Source organism: Ipomoea triloba, chromosome 13 (assembly GCF_003576645.1).
Source record: "Ipomoea triloba cultivar NCNSP0323 chromosome 13, ASM357664v1".
NCBI classification, from domain to species: Eukaryota; Viridiplantae; Streptophyta; class Magnoliopsida; order Solanales; family Convolvulaceae; genus Ipomoea; species Ipomoea triloba.
The window spans coordinates 28,148,400-28,166,828 of NC_044928.1; the positions used below are offsets into that span (position 1 = coordinate 28,148,400).

Genomic DNA, 18,429 nt, shown 5'->3' on the forward strand with positions numbered 1-18,429 from the left:
TTGAACAAGAACAAAAGACAAAAATCATGAATAGAACACCAAACACAGCTACATTCTTTGATTTGTGGGACAATAATGGAAATGCTATTTCTTTCCTGAATATATGGAACCTCAGGAACAATTTCAGAATGGAAAACTGATGATCATAATAAACGAAAATGGAGAGTACTCTTTTTGCGAGAGGAGTTTACAAAATCCGAAAGGAAATAGTCAAAAGCAAAGCATGCAGCAGCTATTACAAGTATAGACACTGGTCTAACACGGGAAATACTTGACACAACAGATGGCTAACCAAATTTTTGGAATGAATGTTCTTGTATTGGGACGAGGGCTCTTCACTTGGTGTAGAGAACGTCTTCCCATGGGTGGCGGTATAGAGGTTGCTTCAATCTCTTCTGGTCAAATGTGTGCCTGAGATTAAAGAAGGGCGAGATTAATTAAGTATTCGATAGTTGTGAATTTTTAACATGAATTTTGTGGGGAGGAAAAGGTGTGAGAGTTAAAAGTTTTGATGAACTCACCCGATGAGACCAATGGAACGGGCGAGGACAAAGAGCCCATTCAGGTAACCAATCCCAACAATTTCATCAATTTCGGGCTTAGTGAACATTCCGCTGCCAGCTAGGAGATCCAAGAATAGTGATCCAATGGCCCCATCAACGTTGAGGACTAGGTTGTTTGCCTTTGAGAGGGTGTAAGTTTCAACCTGAACTGCGTATTCCATGTACTTCACAGAAGGGAAATTTTCACGGGCATAACGTTGAAGCAGTTCCACTCTCTTATCTCTGTTGTCACCTCTCTTTATCCTATAACAGAAGATATAAAAATTCAGTATGATAAAGAGTTTTTAATTGCATACCAAAGCAAGCAAGGGTTACAATTGCAAATATCTTTGTACCTGTGACCAATTCCTGGCACTCGAATGCCCTTCTTCTTCATGCTTTCCACAAATTCATAAGGTGTAAGACCCTGCAAACATGAGCACAGTGGTGAATTATGAGAATTTCAAAGGGTAAAGGAGATGAATTCTGAACTCCTCTTCATCTACTTGGCAGAGCTTGATTTGACACTCACCCTATCATAAGCATCCTTGAAGTACCGAGCAGCATCATCAATAGCCCCACCAAATCGGGGACCGATTGTTAGCAACCCTGTAATAGAGCCCCCATTAGTCAATTAGTTGATTGCATAACCCCACAATCAGAAAGAGCCCACCAAGAGGCCATAACATACCAGAAACAAGGCAGGACACTAGATCTTTTCCAGCCCTAGCAGTTACAATACTGTTGTGGGCACCAGATACACAAGGACCGTGATCAGCACACAACATGATGCAAATCTGGTCAAGTCAATGGCAACCAAAAAAACATAAGCAAAGCAAGTTTATAACCTGATGAAAGAGTAACATAAGCACAACAGAAGCAAGAAAATACCTCAATAAAGCGTGAGCAGTAACGAGGAAGGCTGCGTTTGAACCACAACAGTGAAATGACATCACCTACACCTAGTCCCTGTTCAACAATAGAGGACATAGGAACACCAGCATAGCATGGCTCTTCACCTGTAAATTGAGGATAAAGACGTTCAGTACTTTCACTTCTACAAAGTTACCAAATTCCAAAATCATCAATCATTGATATAAAATAGAAGCAAGTCAAAACCATACCTCTATCATCAGAGATAGTAGAGATAATATGAGTAGGGGCACGAACTTTCCCGCTCTTAATTGCTGTGCTAAGATCCTCTGGAATTTGCGGAGGTGTCACTTCCTTTACAGGAGTAATCTTGCCTGCTTCAACCTACCCAAAAAACCAGGAAGTGGTTACCAAAACTACTACTGGAAGAGAAGTCCAGCATTTCAAGGAAAATGGGGAGGACTCAAGAACTTACCAATTTCGCAAATGTTTCTTTGATTGCTCCTTCAAAAGCTTCATATGAAGTGGGAACTACAGCTCCAGCATCCTGAAGGGCTTGATTCTTTGCTTGGGCAGACTCCAGTTCACCGCCACTCTTTGCTCCCTATTAAAAACATTACCTAGCTAAGTTAGCAATATGGCATGCATTATTGGAGAAATGGCTGTACAATAATACATCTATGATCTATCATTCTCTCTGAGTTTCAGTAGCATTATATTTAGATTTTAGAGTAGATCTTATGTGAGACTGTCTCACATGAGACATGCAATACTCTTTAACTAAAATGTAATACTTTTCTATGGAACCATAAAAAGTATTACATTTTAGCTAAAAAGTATTACACGTCTCATTAGATGATCTTACACAAGACTTATTCTTATGTTTATGACTATTTAAAAGGGGCAGTAGCTCACCGCATGACCAAACTGTACTTCAGACTTGAAGAGCCTTGCACAAGTTCCACTGACCCAAGCAACCACAGGCTTGTTAATTTTTCCTTGTTTGAGAGCTTCAACTAAGGAGTATTCATCCCTTCCACCAAGTTCCCCAAGAACAACCATCATTTTAACCTAAAGTTTATCAAAAGTAACCAAGAAAAAGTGAACAAGTATGCAAAGGGCTTAAAATTTCAAATGCCAGAAAATGAGTCACAACATAGAAAATATGCATAATTCTCCATTCCTCATTGAGACTCACATTTGAAAGGATTACAGAAATGAAACCTTCAAACCCAGGCCTAATTGTTTTAAGAAATTAGGAATGTAGACTTCAGGTTTTTGAGATTTATGATATTAACAAATTAAGAATTATTCATAGCAAGTCCAGAGTCCCATATCTATCTACAGAAACCAACGCATACTGCCATGTTCATTGCCAAATATGAAAGAAAGTAGTACAACTGATGAAGCAGGCCCTTTAGAAGGGGACAGTTGATTAAAAGCAATTACCTGTGGAATATTGTTAAATCGCAGAACATGATCAGACAATGTTGAACCAGGAAACACATCTCCTCCAATTGCAATGCCTGCAAACAAGAGAAATAAACTCTCAAGTTTATTTTACATAACAGCATTAAGGAATCCCACAGAAAAAATAATGAATAGAGTAAAATGACACACCTTCATAAATTCCATCTGTCACTCGGGCAATGGTATTGTACAATTCATTAGACATACCACCCTGTATTTTAGGAGAAACAATATTACTCTTGGAACAACAATCACAAATACAACTTAATGAGGCAATAAGTATTATAAAGATCAGGGGAAGCATTACGTGATTTAACATACAGTAAAATCTTTTTTTAAGAAACTGTAAATCATATATGAATTGTCAGTTAAGATTGAAAATCATACACACACAAAGATGATGATGTAAAGTATTATCAAATTGAGGAGCCTCTATGAAATACTCACTGATTTGGAGACAAATCCAACAGATCCAGGTCTGTATAGCTTGCATTGAATAATGTTATCAATTGTTCCAGCAGTGTCACCAATTCTAAAAGCACCAGCTTGAATTCCTCCAACTGTAGCTGGACCAATAACAACCTGAAAGTGCAATAAGATGGGTTAAAATCATACACTGCTAAAAAGTAAACAGAAAAAGAGAGTGAGATAAGCCTTGATATATTTCCTGGCTATAACTCAAGGCTTATTGACAGGAGAAAATGTGATATAACTTTACCTTGTTGTTTGCCTTTGCATAAGCAATCAATTGCTTGGTGTCTGACTCTGGAACACCTTCAGCTATAATAGCCACAACTCTAATGGTTGGCTGTTTGAGAGCAGCCATGGAGGAAGCAGCGGCACTGCAATTAATTCAAGAAAGAGATATAAGAAATCCTATAATTCCAGATTATTTGAAGGGGAGCAAAGCATGGAAGGAAAAAGAATCAACCTTCTAAATGATGCAAAGTTAATGAAAACATCGGCTGTGGGGTGAGCAGCACAAGCGGCGTCAATGCTGCAGATGAGAAAAAGTAGGGCATACAAAAATTAGAAGCTGTTTATGAGGCAAGAGAAATTCTAGTACAGAGCATGAGTGCAGTGTGTCAATCTTAAGTAGTTCAAAGCTACAAATTTAAGTACACTAATCACATTGTTGATTCTATTTACACGTGCATTGTTGTTAAGGCTTCCAGTCGGTGGAGATTGGTCGCCTAACGAGCTCGCCTCGCCTTACCAAAAAAAAACCCTACTAATACATAGCGGAGAGCCTGAGACGCTGACTCCCCCCCCAGATCTGAAATATGTTTATATGCTAAAATGCTAAATTATGAATTGATNTGGTATTGTACAATTCATTAGACATACCACCCTGTATTTTAGGAGAAACAATATTACTCTTGGAACAACAATCACAAATACAACTTAATGAGGCAATAAGTATTATAAAGATCAGGGGAAGCATTACGTGATTTAACATACAGTAAAATCTTTTTTTAAGAAACTGTAAATCATATATGAATTGTCAGTTAAGATTGAAAATCATACACACACAAAGATGATGATGTAAAGTATTATCAAATTGAGGAGCCTCTATGAAATACTCACTGATTTGGAGACAAATCCAACAGATCCAGGTCTGTATAGCTTGCATTGAATAATGTTATCAATTGTTCCAGCAGTGTCACCAATTCTAAAAGCACCAGCTTGAATTCCTCCAACTGTAGCTGGACCAATAACAACCTGAAAGTGCAATAAGATGGGTTAAAATCATACACTGCTAAAAAGTAAACAGAAAAAGAGAGTGAGATAAGCCTTGATATATTTCCTGGCTATAACTCAAGGCTTATTGACAGGAGAAAATGTGATATAACTTTACCTTGTTGTTTGCCTTTGCATAAGCAATCAATTGCTTGGTGTCTGACTCTGGAACACCTTCAGCTATAATAGCCACAACTCTAATGGTTGGCTGTTTGAGAGCAGCCATGGAGGAAGCAGCGGCACTGCAATTAATTCAAGAAAGAGATATAAGAAATCCTATAATTCCAGATTATTTGAAGGGGAGCAAAGCATGGAAGGAAAAAGAATCAACCTTCTAAATGATGCAAAGTTAATGAAAACATCGGCTGTGGGGTGAGCAGCACAAGCGGCGTCAATGCTGCAGATGAGAAAAAGTAGGGCATACAAAAATTAGAAGCTGTTTATGAGGCAAGAGAAATTCTAGTACAGAGCATGAGTGCAGTGTGTCAATCTTAAGTAGTTCAAAGCTACAAATTTAAGTACACTAATCACATTGTTGATTCTATTTACACGTGCATTGTTGTTAAGGCTTCCAGTCGGTGGAGATTGGTCGCCTAACGAGCTCGCCTCGCCTTACCAAAAAAAAACCCTACTAATACATAGCGGAGAGCCTGAGACGCTGACTCCCCCCCCAGATCTGAAATATGTTTATATGCTAAAATGCTAAATTATGAATTGATATATGATATTTATATATATATATATATATATATATATATATATATATCGTCATCGCCTAGGCAGCCGGTGACACCTCGCCTTGAAAGTCCGCCTTAACAACAATGTACACGTGTCATGTGTGTGTGTTAAAGCTCTAAGTTGTAAATCCATTATCTTTTAGCAAGAGCTATACTATATATATGTATATCGTCATCGCCTAGGCGGTCGGTGACACCTCGCCTTGAAAGTCCGCCTTAACAACAATGTACACGTGTCATGTGTGTGTGTTTAAAGCTCTAAGTTGTAAATCCATTATCTTTTAGCAAGAGCTATACTATATATATATATATATATATATATATATATCGTCATCGCCTAGGCAGTCGGTGACACCTCGCCTTGAAAGTCCGCCTTAACAACAATGTACATGTGTCATGTGTGTGTGTTTAAAGCTCTAAGTTGTAAATCCATTATCTTTTAGCAAGAGTTATACTCATAAATGCTCTTTAAGGTTTAAGAAATCTTTTAATTTAACATTGAAATTTTAGTATCACCTCAGTAGTTTCATTGTATGAGGACAGTAAATATTTAGTAAGACTACCAAAACCCAAAGATAAGGGACAATTGAACTTTCATTCTGACAAGGTCCTTTCAGGATCTGAACAAATAAAAGAAAATAAGACAACAGGAAAAGTTGAGAATGAAAAAACTCACGCTGAATGCACTGGGATTGCAATCTCCTCCTGACCGAAGAAGAGCTTTTGGAATCCCTCTGAACCAGGGTTTACAATTCCAGCAACAGAAGGTGTTTCTCTCCCTGTTAATGGTGTGTAATAAGTGAAAGTTAATTAAAATGTTTAACAGTATGTGATACATTCTTTGAGTCCTACAACGCGAAATGAAGCAAAGTACGAGATATATACGTAATACGCACCACAAAGGAAATCGAAATCAAGCATCCGTTGGATGGGAAGTTGCTTGTAGTTGTAGAACAAAGCTTGAGTGGTCTTGGAAAAAAGTTGTCCAGTTGCCATGGTGTCCAATCAATTCACAACTGTTGAAAAAGACAGTATTAGCCAAAAACCTCCATATACATCAAATCCTCATAAAGAAGGCTCACTGCACTAAGTTCTCCATTATCTTTCCTACCCAATTATTGTTGGGAAAGAAAACAGTGAACTTTGTAAGGATCAAAATCATTAAGATTCTGAGATCAAAAGACTGCCTTTCATTTCATGACTTCTAGCCATACAATGAAACAATACCGCTACTGACTACCACTTAAAAAGCAAAAAATGCTAAAAGTTGTCTACTTGTCTTGATCATCTAGATCATGACCAACTGCTTACAAATGGACACCATGAAGAAGGATAATCAAACTATACATGAAGTAGATCTCAATGCAATTCCTTCCAAATAGTTGGCTAACTCCCTAAAATCACAAACTGATTCAGATTTCCACCAAAAATCAAGTACGCTATGCTCCATGCTAATTGGCACAAATTATTAACAACACCAATAAAGCAAAACTGAAGTCCAAAAAAAAAAAAAGACTAGAAAGATGAAAACAATAACAATTAACTACCCAGCAATGCAAATGGCGGGCAGCAATTAACAACTAACAATCCTCAGATCTTCAAATACAACCCGAATCAAAACAAACGCAAGTGTTAACCTCTCCCGAAAACTACTTCACCTATTAAACAGATCCACTTCAAAGCACCGCTAAGCAACAAATCAAAGCATATTTACCCCCGGAACCCCAAATGATTTTGCACGAAAACAGACAATTGGAGTAGCGACTACGCAAACCGACACAAATTCGAATCCGAATCGAGAATTGAGGGAGAGCGCAGCGGATCCAGAACGAAAATGCAAATGTACCTGAGCTTGGTAGGTTGTGCGAGATCAAAGGAGTCGCCTCGTAAGCTCAGACGAGGTGTATGAGAGAGACGGGTGGAGAGACAATGAATCAGAGGGACATATATATATAGAGGAGAAATAGATACATATATATACACATATACATATACATATATATATATAGAGAGAGAGAGAGAGATAGAGAGAGAGAGTTTTTATTCAAGACAGAGTAGCTGCCTAGTCGCCCAGAGAGAGAAGGAGAAGAGATCACGTGGCACAAGGTAGTTAGTTCACAGATGATTCCATTTTCCTTTTTTTTTTTTTTCTTTATTCTAATTTCATTTTATTTATATTATTAAGAGCTGTTGAAATTTTACCAGAGGGGACTAGTGGAGTGGGGCCGCATGTGGCGGGCGGCTGGCTGCGGTGGCTATAGAAATGTACCTTATATTATGGTGGCTATGGCCCATTTTTTTTATTTTTTTTTTAAAAAAATTACTCCTATTAGATAAATTGATTTATAGGAACTAGGAAATATATATACATATATATGTGTGTGTGTTTGTGGATATAACTAAAAGACATTGAATATAGGTGTATATAGGTATATATTATTTTAGAAATTTGAGTGGTTCGGATATACAAAAGAAATATTTAGCTTGAAAATCACACAGCTCGCTCTCATTTCAACCATATACTCGGGAAAACAACGATGGAGTGGATCTCTAATGCGCATCAATTTTCCTTGTTTGGGTTTGTTTGGTTCATCGGTGTCAGTTATGTTATGGAGAATCTTAAATTTATGATCTCATTGTGTCCATTCAAATTAACAAAAGTTATAAATATTAGCGAATGTGTGACGTCATATTTCAATAACATGTCGGGAACTGGACTCAACTCTCCAAGTAACCGTTCAACATAGTTATAAATATTAGCGAATGTGCGACGTCATATTTCAATAACATGACAAGAACTGGACTCAACTCTCCAAGTAACCGTCCAGCATAAATGCATCATTAGATAGGGTCAGGTTCCAGTGCAGTTACCAATGTTAGGGAGAATCCTAAATTTTTTATCTCAGTGTGCCCATTCAAATTAACAAAAGTGTTGTGTTTGCTAATGCACCATTAAGTGTGTGATATCATAACCTTCCATCTAGGAGAGTCACTACATGTCACTTGACCACAAAGTCATTGGCACATAAAGTCAGTATTTAATGCATAACATGAAAAGATCCTTTGCTACCTAAGAATGTTATTACTTCATTGGTGAGAAGTGTGGGTAAAATTTACAAAATAAAACATACAAATTGCATAAACAAAAAAAAAAAAAACAAAAAAAAAACTACAACAATTACCTCTTGTTTTGTCTTGACATAGGACTATAATTGGAATAATATTTTATAATACAACTATTAATCATCGATTCTTTAAAATATAAGCATTATAAGTTTTTTTTTTTGAATTAATCTTGTCTAAATAACAAAAATCTTGAAGTAATAACTCTAATCACTCATTGTGATTACACACGATTTTAATAATAAAATATGCGATATATGTCAATCTTAAAAAACAAACAAGCTAAAAAAAATATTTGCCCTAATAAATTTCATTTAAATGATTTTCCTCTCATAGTAATAAATGGCATACTTAATTACAAATCATATTAGCAATATCCTAAATATTTTATTTGATATAATAATTATTTGATACAGAGTATTAGATAGTGAACATATATTCATATGCATGTTTCTTCATCTAAAGCTAGTGAACAGATATTCATATGCATGTTTCTTCATTTAAAGCGCATATGAAACGTTTTTAAAATTCAAAGAGTATAATTGTACTTTTCACTTTACATAAAAAATACAATAGTTTTAAATAAAGAATATGATAGTTTTAAATAAGATTTTTTCTTTACACAATTAGACAACTTGAAATGGTGTTATAGGATATTACTAAAATCCCATGTATTAAATAAAAATGTTATTTTCCATTCATAAAATCATTATCTAATATATACTCTCTAATGTATTATTTATAAGGGAAATCAACATTTTTCATATATAAATTATAAAATTAAAAAAAAATACTTTTCGTCCTTCAAGTATACCATTATTGAAACTTACGATCTATTAAATGTTTGCGAAGTGAATTTTTTTTCGCTCGTGAATTTTATTATGCTTTAATTAAAAAAAACCTCCTCATAAACTATTGAGTGACAAAAAAAAGTCACTATTAAGATATCTAAAGTGATAATAATATAATTTACAAACTGAAGGTATTATTTCCTAGACAAAAAAAAAGTGTTATTTTCTTATTTATAATATATTAAAAATCTTTATTTTAAAATTTACAAACCCTACCATATGAGTTAATAAAAAGTTTGTTGACCCTACCATATGAGTTAATAATAGGTTTACATTATTGGAATAACATATATGTTAATGAATGGAGTATTAAAGTGTAATTTTATCTTTAAAAAAAGTGTAATTTTAATGAGGGAATGTAATATGATTCTATTAAATATTGATTATATAATATTATGTGATATTAGTATTCAATGAATTTGGACCAAACACCATAGTAATTATCTAAAAATATGCATCAAAGTTAATGAAAATAAGAATGCATGAACCATAAAGTAAGTTTGAAATCAAATTTATGGGCCAACCAACCTTTCACTATTTTTCTGTCGTAGAGACTGATAAATAAGGTAAATTGCAAGATATGTCTCAATCGATTTATAAACTCATACATACTTGCGCGCTAATGTCTTGTGCTTTTAAATTTATTTTGAATTGATTAATTAGTTGAATTGTGTTCGAAATTACATAAATTATAACTGCAATATATAGTAAGTATTATGTGAACTAAGATTACAAAGCGAGTTTAAGATGTTAGATAGCAGTGGTGTACTTGCAGGGTTTCCGTAAACCAAATATAGGAAGTATTGTATATTAGTTGGAAGGTAGGAAGGTGTGCTTGACTCAATATAGAATATGCTCAAATCAGACATCCTCTCACGAGCGGCTCAATGTTTCGGGAGCCTTTTTTGACCATTTCGAATCTCCACCTTTCCTATTTTATTTTATTATAGTTATTAAAAGGAAATTGTAATTTTTATCCCTCCATAATATGCCAATTATCAATGTCACTCCTGAATTATTAGTGGTGTAAATGTTATCCCTCAATTTTAAAAAACGGTACATATATTGTCCCCCCCGCGTAACGAAGGAGGGGCAATATTTACACCACGAGAGGGGCAATATATGTACCATTTTTTTAAAAATTGAGAGGCAATATTTACACCACTAATAATTCAGGGGTGACATTGATAAGGCACATTATGGAGGGACATAAATTACAATTTTCTCTTATTAAAATTATTATACTCCAAAATTATAAATAGTTTTTTTTTTTTGACAAATAGAAAAAATTACAATTACTATTTGTTGGTGTGCACTTGATAAATATCGTTTTGTGTTTTTGGCCGACAATTGGTTCAAACCAAAAAGATCAATAGGTCATTGCTTCTATTAGAGTCGAACTTGCAACCTTGTAGTTACTAAGTTAACTACCTAACCAATTTGACTGGAGTTTCTCCATAATAAAATATTTTTTTATTTGCATATTCCACTATTTCAATTTATGTCAAATAATGTTAAACAGATCAAATATTTTATTATTTAATATTACTTTATTCGATTAACTTGTAATTGGGTTAATCAATTTATGTATAACTAATACATATAATGAACTAGTACAAGAGTTACCTCACACCATTTGATAAAATATTTGGTACTGAAAAATATTGTATCGGGACAACGTTCTTCCATTTGAATATATTGGTTCTAGCTAAAAGTTTTTGTGAGATATGTCACGTGGACAAGTAGATCGTGAAACAATCTTCTATTGTTGTCGTCTAATATTTTCCATGACAACTCTTAACAAAGTTACAAATATTAAATTCGAAACTGTTTGATAAATGTTTGTACTTTACGTTACATGATTGTATTATCTGGTACAACTTTTTCTTTTATTTGTATATTAGTCAAATTTTTTAAATTAAATTACACATATTAGTAGTAACTCTCCACACAACATGTATGTCATATATAAATATATGTGTGTGTGTGTGTGAGAGTGAGAGAGAGAGAGAGAGGATTCAGGTAAGATCGAAGCAAATTCTTATGTAAAAATTGAAGACTAAGTTTATTCATCTATTTGAGTATATCAATAGTTCAGAGTTGCTGAAAAAATAAAGGGAAAAGTGTGAGGTCAATTTTATAATATTGCAAAATTAAAATTTTACAATAATTATAAAGTTTGATAAAATATTTGGTAAAAAAAAAATTGTATTGGAAAAACGTTATTCTATTCGAATTTATTGGTTCTAGCTAAAAGTTTTGGTGAGATATGTCATGAGGACAAGTGGATTGTGAAACAATCTTCTATTGTTGGCATTTAATGCTTTCTCTGATAACGCTTAACGTGATTATAAAATATTAAATTTGGAACTGTTTGACAAATATCCGTACTTTACTTTATATGATTGTATGCTCTAGTACAATTTTTTATTTAATTTGTATATTTGTTAAGCTGCTTTTAATTAAATTACACATGTTAGTTGTAACTCTTCACACAACACATATATCATTTGATATATATATATATATATATATATATATATATATATATATATATATATAAAATTAATGTGAGAATAAACTCTCATGTAAAAAGTGAAACTAATTTAATCAATCTATTTGAGTAGATCAACGGCTGAGAGTTGCTGAAAAATAATGAGAAAAATGCATAGTCATTTTATAAATATTGCACAATTACAAATTTGCAATAATTAATATTTGATTAAATATTTGGGAAAAATTTGTATAAGGGCAACATTCTTCCATTCAAATTTATTGGTTATAGCTAAAAGTTTCAGTGAAATATGCTACGTGGACAAGTGGATTGTGAAACAATCTTCTATTCTTTTATATATATATATATATATATATATATATATATATATATAGGGTTTAGGTGAGAATAAGTTTTCATGTATAATGTGAAGACTAATTTGACCAATCTATATGATTAGATCAACAATTAAGAGTTGATGAAAAATAAGGAGAAAATGCGCAGTCAATTTTATAAATATTTCAAATTTAAAAATTTACATTTTGTATAACTTTTACCCCATCTTTGTTTTCCTAAAACCCCCCAAATCATTGATCAATCTTGATGGGCGGTTGTCATCTGTCCCCACCCTATTCTCATTTAATTTGAACCTTATATATAGTAGACATATTATGTGAGGATGCACACTCAGGTGTGAACGTGCATTGCACAAAATTATATTACAATATGTAAAAGTGTTAGGTTTGAGTGTACTTAGATTTAGATTTTGATGGTGTCTTTGAAAGTCATCTTTAAGACTAAAGAAACCCACATTTCCTCTCTTAATAAACCGACTGAAGCACCCAACCGTTTCTTTGCTAGACGAACGAAAGAAACCAGCTGTCTTGGCCTAACGAAAAAGTAGACTAGCTGAAGGACAAGAGACAGACCAACAAAAAAAGAAGAAAATGAGAAGACCATAAGACGAAGTTGAGAAGCAAGCAGGATTTCAACTTAAGGCCGGGTTAGAATGAAATGATTAGCAGAGAAGTTTTCTGACATCGGATGACCAGCAAAGAAGTTTTGAAGATCCAGCAACATACTAGTGTAGCAAGCAGATCAGAGTAGGAAACAACAAAAAGTACACTAAAAACTTGTACACTCTATGATATGTAACGTGTAACTCAAAAATAGGTACAATTTGTAATTTTACGTGATACAATTTAAAATTCGCACATTTCTTGAATATACTTTTACATATCATAGGATATAAGTCTATTACGTACAACTATGTATACCCGATAATGTACACTATATAAAAATCATGTTTCACTCACTTCATCATCCCTTTCAACCCTATACTTTGTATCTATCTAATTATTTATCATAAAGTCCAAGATAGGCAACTAACCGGTAACAACCAACACTAAAGTACAGTCGTGGTCAGGCAAACTTATTACGTGGAATCGAAATGAAAAGTTAGGTTGCAGGCTATGCTTAAAGTATAATCTAAGAATAGCAACTGATAACCAAATTAATCAAAAATGGGAAACGGAAAAAGTTAGAATACTATAAAAAAATATTTATATTTTAGTAAAAATAAACTATTCATTTGCCAAGGAACTTGTAGTCCAGTGGCATCAAACCCTTCTCTTTATACGGGAGGTGGTGGATTTGAGCCTCAGTGGAGTTAGTAGTATTCAAAAAAAAACTATTCATTTATTTATAAAAAATATTAACAACTTTTCAAGGATTTTCACCGCCCCATTTCCAAAGTCAAGGATTGAACCCTTAATATTTAATTAATGATGAATGAATTCCTACCACTCAACTACACCCCAAGTTAGCATCTTTTAATAATAATAATAATAATAATAATAATAATAATAATAGTAGGCAAGAAATATATATGGCATTGTTGAATATGGAAAATGACAGGGAAGAAATATGGCGTGGGGACTTCCCAACAAACTGGTTGGCAAGTACCGATCCATACAATATACATTATTCATTTGGTTGAAAAACATTTTCAAGGACTTTGTTAAGTTTTATGGTCCCATACACAAAACTCATCATTATGAGTACAGTGCTTTCAGTAAAAATAGTACATATATAAGTATATATATATATATATATATATATATATATATATATATATATATATTATAATTAAATTTTCTATTTTGCTTAACTATATCTTAAATCACATAAACATGCTCACAGGCCCATGCCTGCGTACAGGAAACACAATCCAAATTCAAACCCAATATGCTCATAAGAAGCACAACCCAAGTGCAAATCGAAACAAAATCCCGCCCTATTGCTAGAAGCAAGTCTTAAGTGATATTTCTCATCTATTAAATCAATAATGTCATGGGGGCAAATAAGTAAGAGCTCATTTTGAGATTTTAATTTTGTACAATTATATCTTATTATTACATATTCAATAAGTTACCGTTGATGTGACACTGACTAAGCTAACAGTTGGTGTTCAGATAGTTACATGAATTTTAATTATACATTTTTTTAAAATTTAATTTTGTATGCAGTATAAATTTTTTAAATAAATTATAATTTTTTTTTTAAAAAAAAATCTACCTTCTAGTCATAGCTATCTAATACAATCATGACTATCTAAATTTGGACATCTGTTGAGGTGTAAGTCAAGAATTAAATATAGTGCTATATTAAAATACATTATTCAAAATTGTTTCTTAAAAAAAAAAAAACAAAAGAGTTAGAGTGTTAATATTATATTTGATAAAATAAATCCCCTAAAATCATTAAAGAAAGAGAAATTATATTACTAGTTAAGAATTATAAGTGTAAAAAATATTGCTAATAAACCAAGAGTGATTGGTATTATTCTACTAATTCTTTAGAGCAATAATAAGTCAAGTGGAGGCAGCAGCCAAAATTCCATTTTATTTATTTATTTATTTATGGGTATATACAGCCAGCCAATAGTATCCAATGGTCAAACATGATGTGCACTTTCTTTTTTTTTTCTTTTTTTTTTTTTTGACAAAACATGATGTGCACTTAATAGTGCATGGAAATTAAGGTGAAGATCTGAGACTCTTATTATTATTATTATTATTATTATTATTTTGACAAAAAGGTAGCTTCGCTCACCCAGGCGCTCTCATATCCCAATCTGACAATTTGTGAAGGGGTAAATATCAATTGAGAGTTCAAGTGTTTCTCAAATTTTATTTTTTAAAAAGAAAAATTCATAATTATTATTTAAAGATTTGCACTGAAAAATTACACTTATATAATAATAATAATAATTCTTAAATCACACAAAACATGCTCAACTGATAAAATATTAACCGGACAACAATCAAACTCATAATAATCCGTTACTCTTTTGAGGCATTAAAAATTATTTTTGCGGCTAAGTGTGGTGCGCCGTGCAATATTAGTTTATTATATATCTTCTTGCTTAATCATATTGGCTGGTGGGCTAATATGCTATGACAAAACATCACCATCCATTATACATATATAAACAAATAAACAATAAAACAAATAAATAAAAATATCCTCGCGTCATTTTTTTAATACAGTAAAAAAAAACCGGCAACATAAATAAATTACATGAATGTAGACTAAGTTTTCCATACAATCATTTATCTAATTACTGTGTGTTTTTCCAAAAAACACAGTTCTCAACTCTAGAGTTTAATTTGTGTCACAATTTCTTATTAAATTTAATAACATGTAAATAAATTTAAAAAAATAACATACATATAAAAAAAAATCTTAGTGTATTTTAGCAAATAAATAGTTTATTTCTTGATTAAATAACTAACTAATAACAAAATATTTTTTCATTTCTTGTGCATGTGTAGCCGTAGTTGCTACTCGCAGATATGTTCTAGGTGAAACTTGTTTTGTGATCAATTAGTCTAAGTTTTTGATAGCTGATTAATTCAAACTAAGAAGGTTAATTTACAATTTTCACATAAATTTGAACTTGGAACGTTATTATTATTAAATTAACTGTCCGATCAACTTGGTTGAGTTGTCTTAGATGGTATTATACTCAATTATATAGACTACAGAGTGCTGTTTAATTCAATATATTAGTTCAATTCATCCATGGTACGCTAAGCTTATGGTAAATTGAATATATCATTTAACAGATTCCCTGGCCAGCTGTCAATTTAAAAATATATAATAAAGTTTGAATAATATAATATAATAAACTTTATTTTGTTTCGGTTTGTGATAGGTATGCGGCATTCCACTCTTGACTACAGACTTGTAGCTTGGACTTGAACTAATAATTTCATATTCCTGTTTTTATCTTTATTTTTTGTATGCTATGATAAGGACAGTATAAAATTCTCACATTTATATAATGTGAAGATTGAACCAATCGCAATATATAACGAGACAAAGGACCAACAAATTATTTATTGTCATTATTATTTAAAAAAAAAAAAAAAGTGGCCCTGGCTATACCATAATACTTTGTATAAAATGAAAATTGAGGACTTTGAGCAATTAAGACAATGATAATGCTAATTAAATGCATAAAATGTTTTGCACTTATCCTTCAAAAAAAAAAAAAAAGAAGTTTTGCACTTAGAGTTGTACATATTCATGCAATTTCATTTGATTATTTATTTATTATTATTATTTTTTTTTTTTTGCAGATTCAAACAATTCATAAATGACTAATTAATATAATGGACATAGATTCAAACAATCATATCATGGGCATAATAGCAAACTAATCTCCAGTTGTCAATGCAATCTTGGTACAGCCTTGACCATTGTTTCATCTCATACAATCTAAAATGGGTTAACATCATGAGAACATTTCAGTTAATTGATTAATTCAAAATAAAGTTAATAGAATGTTTAGTTGGCAGTTGCATTGTGCTAATTTATCCTATTATAGGCATCAGTGAAGGCGGGGTAGTACTATGACTTTAGGGTAAGGATGTGTGAGTGCTCTCGAGTTTAAGTGCAAATCTTAAAATTAGGGGTGAGCCTCTTGTGAGACCATATCCATGTGACGAGTTGAAGCAAGATGGAAATGTAATACAGAGTACTTATGATGAAAAATGTAATACTAATTATAAATAAATTATTTATTACTTATATGAGAAAGTGTAATACTCTGGAGAAAAAAATGTAAAACTTTTAAATTAAAATGTATTCCGTAATATTTAGGGGTTGAACAGTTACATGTGAAAAAAAATGTAACACTAATCAGAGATAAATTGATTGATTGTTACTTATAAGAGAAAGCGTAATACTTATTATGAGAAAAAAAAAATGTAATACTTTAAAATTAAAATGTAATATTAGGCGTTAAAGAGTTATTTATGAGGAAAATTATAATAAGAGAAAATGTAATATTTATGAAAAACCTGACGAATCGGATCCTCATCTCATAGGAGATTTTGCTTAAAATTAGTGGCTTAGGTAGCTAGCATGCATTGAGGTAGGACAGTGGAATTAAATGGAATGGACCAAACATCAGACATTACAAATTACAAAAATACCTCTTTGATTATAACATTAGAACTATAAAAGAGCAAGCAAACTAAAGATGAGATGCCACATATACCAATTCAGATTCTATACTATTTATTAGTAATGTCTGACAGTGATATCAAGCTTGAGAATAGCCTTCAGGTTAGGTATGTCCATGAACTCAGTGGTCATAATCCCAAACCCCTTCACAAACCTAAAAAACCCAGTCCCTGAGACCACAGAAAACTCTCTTTCCTTCATGCTAAAAATATCTGCCCCTTGAATCTCCAAGCTGCTGCCTTTATACTCCCCTTCTGTGAAAATCACTGAGAAAACTAAGTGCAGCCCTTTCCCATCCAGCTGGGAGTTTATGTACAGGCCTTGGGCCCTACCAATCTCCTTGGACTTTGGATCTGGGCCCACTGTAACTGGATCATCCACTGCAATAATGGTCCCAAATTGGAGGACACTGGTTTTGGGCCCATCCCTTCCTGCCACTGAGATTGCTGATGTGTTTTCACCAGAGAGGTAATCATGGACATAGAACACAAGCTTGGTTTGCCTGGGTTTGAGCCTGTTGAGAGCCCAGAAGAGAGCAGGGAGGGCAAGAAGGGGGAAGAGAGAGTGAGAGGCAAGGGTGATGAGGGTTTTAGACATTATGGTTTGTTGATACTAGGAATGGAATGAAAATGTTGTTTGTTGGTGGAGAGGTTAAGGATTAAGCAAGAGGGTGAAGATGCTGCTGCCCAGGGAAAGAATAATAGCCCTAGGAAAATGACAAACATGATAGTATCTTTTATGATTTATTTTATTTTAATCATGTGAAAGTTGTCATTATGCTACCAAAAGCAAGTGGGAATCTTGAATGCAATGAGGCTCTCATTTAACTAATCACTAAAATATTTTGGTTTATGAATTCAATGAAGTGCTAAATTGATACAATCAAACTCTGTAACACCATACAAACTGAATCCAAATTAATTTCACACAGTGATGGTAACACTAGTCGATATATTAAAAAAAATATGAAGTTTTTCTTGAAATTATATAATTTTTGGTTTAAATCATGTGCCATGTGAGGCTGCACTCTTGTACCAACTATCTAAACACCAATACACAGTGAG

The 18,429-nt window shown here is 32.7% G+C and overlaps 2 protein-coding genes across 2 annotated transcripts; both read right to left on the reverse strand.

Annotated features, from left to right (window-relative positions):
- LOC116002187 (ATP-citrate synthase beta chain protein 2) lies at nt 1-7,365 on the reverse strand. Its single transcript, XM_031242254.1, has 17 exons — nt 7,209-7,365; nt 6,259-6,378; nt 6,039-6,141; nt 4,957-5,022; nt 4,744-4,867; nt 4,473-4,607; nt 3,036-3,096; nt 2,865-2,941; nt 2,331-2,486; nt 1,891-2,019; nt 1,667-1,799; nt 1,434-1,561; nt 1,234-1,339; nt 1,075-1,151; nt 899-969; nt 522-806; nt 1-411 (listed from the first exon to the last, which is right to left on the reverse strand). Exons 2-17 carry the CDS (start codon nt 6,356-6,358, stop codon nt 336-338), a joined length of 1,827 nt encoding a protein of 608 aa, XP_031098114.1. The 5' UTR covers nt 6,359-6,378; nt 7,209-7,365; the 3' UTR covers nt 1-335.
- A 9,881-nt stretch (nt 7,366-17,246) lies between these two features.
- On the reverse strand, nt 17,247-18,154 carry LOC116003021 (dirigent protein 11-like). Its single transcript, XM_031243205.1, has one exon. It carries the CDS (start codon nt 17,960-17,962, stop codon nt 17,423-17,425), a length of 540 nt encoding a protein of 179 aa, XP_031099065.1. The 5' UTR covers nt 17,963-18,154; the 3' UTR covers nt 17,247-17,422.
- Nucleotides 18,155-18,429: the final 275 nt, after the last annotated feature.

Bases quoted from the DNA above. Each gene is read 5' to 3' on its own strand.
- LOC116003021 (XM_031243205.1), bottom strand. From the start codon at position 17,962: ATGTCTAAAACCCTCATCACCCTTGCCTCTCACTCTCTCTTCCCCCTT.
- LOC116002187 (XM_031242254.1), bottom strand. From the start codon at position 6,358: ATGGCAACTGGACAACTTTTTTCCAAGACCACTCAAGCTTTGTTCTAC. The intron at 4,608-4,743 runs GTAAAGTTATAT...TTGCACTTTCAG, and splicing joins ATGCAAAGGCAAACAACAAG to GTTGTTATTGGTCCAGCTAC. The intron at 3,097-4,472 runs GTGAGTATTTCA...CCTAAAATACAG, and splicing joins TTGGATTTGTCTCCAAATCA to GGTGGTATGTCTAATGAATT.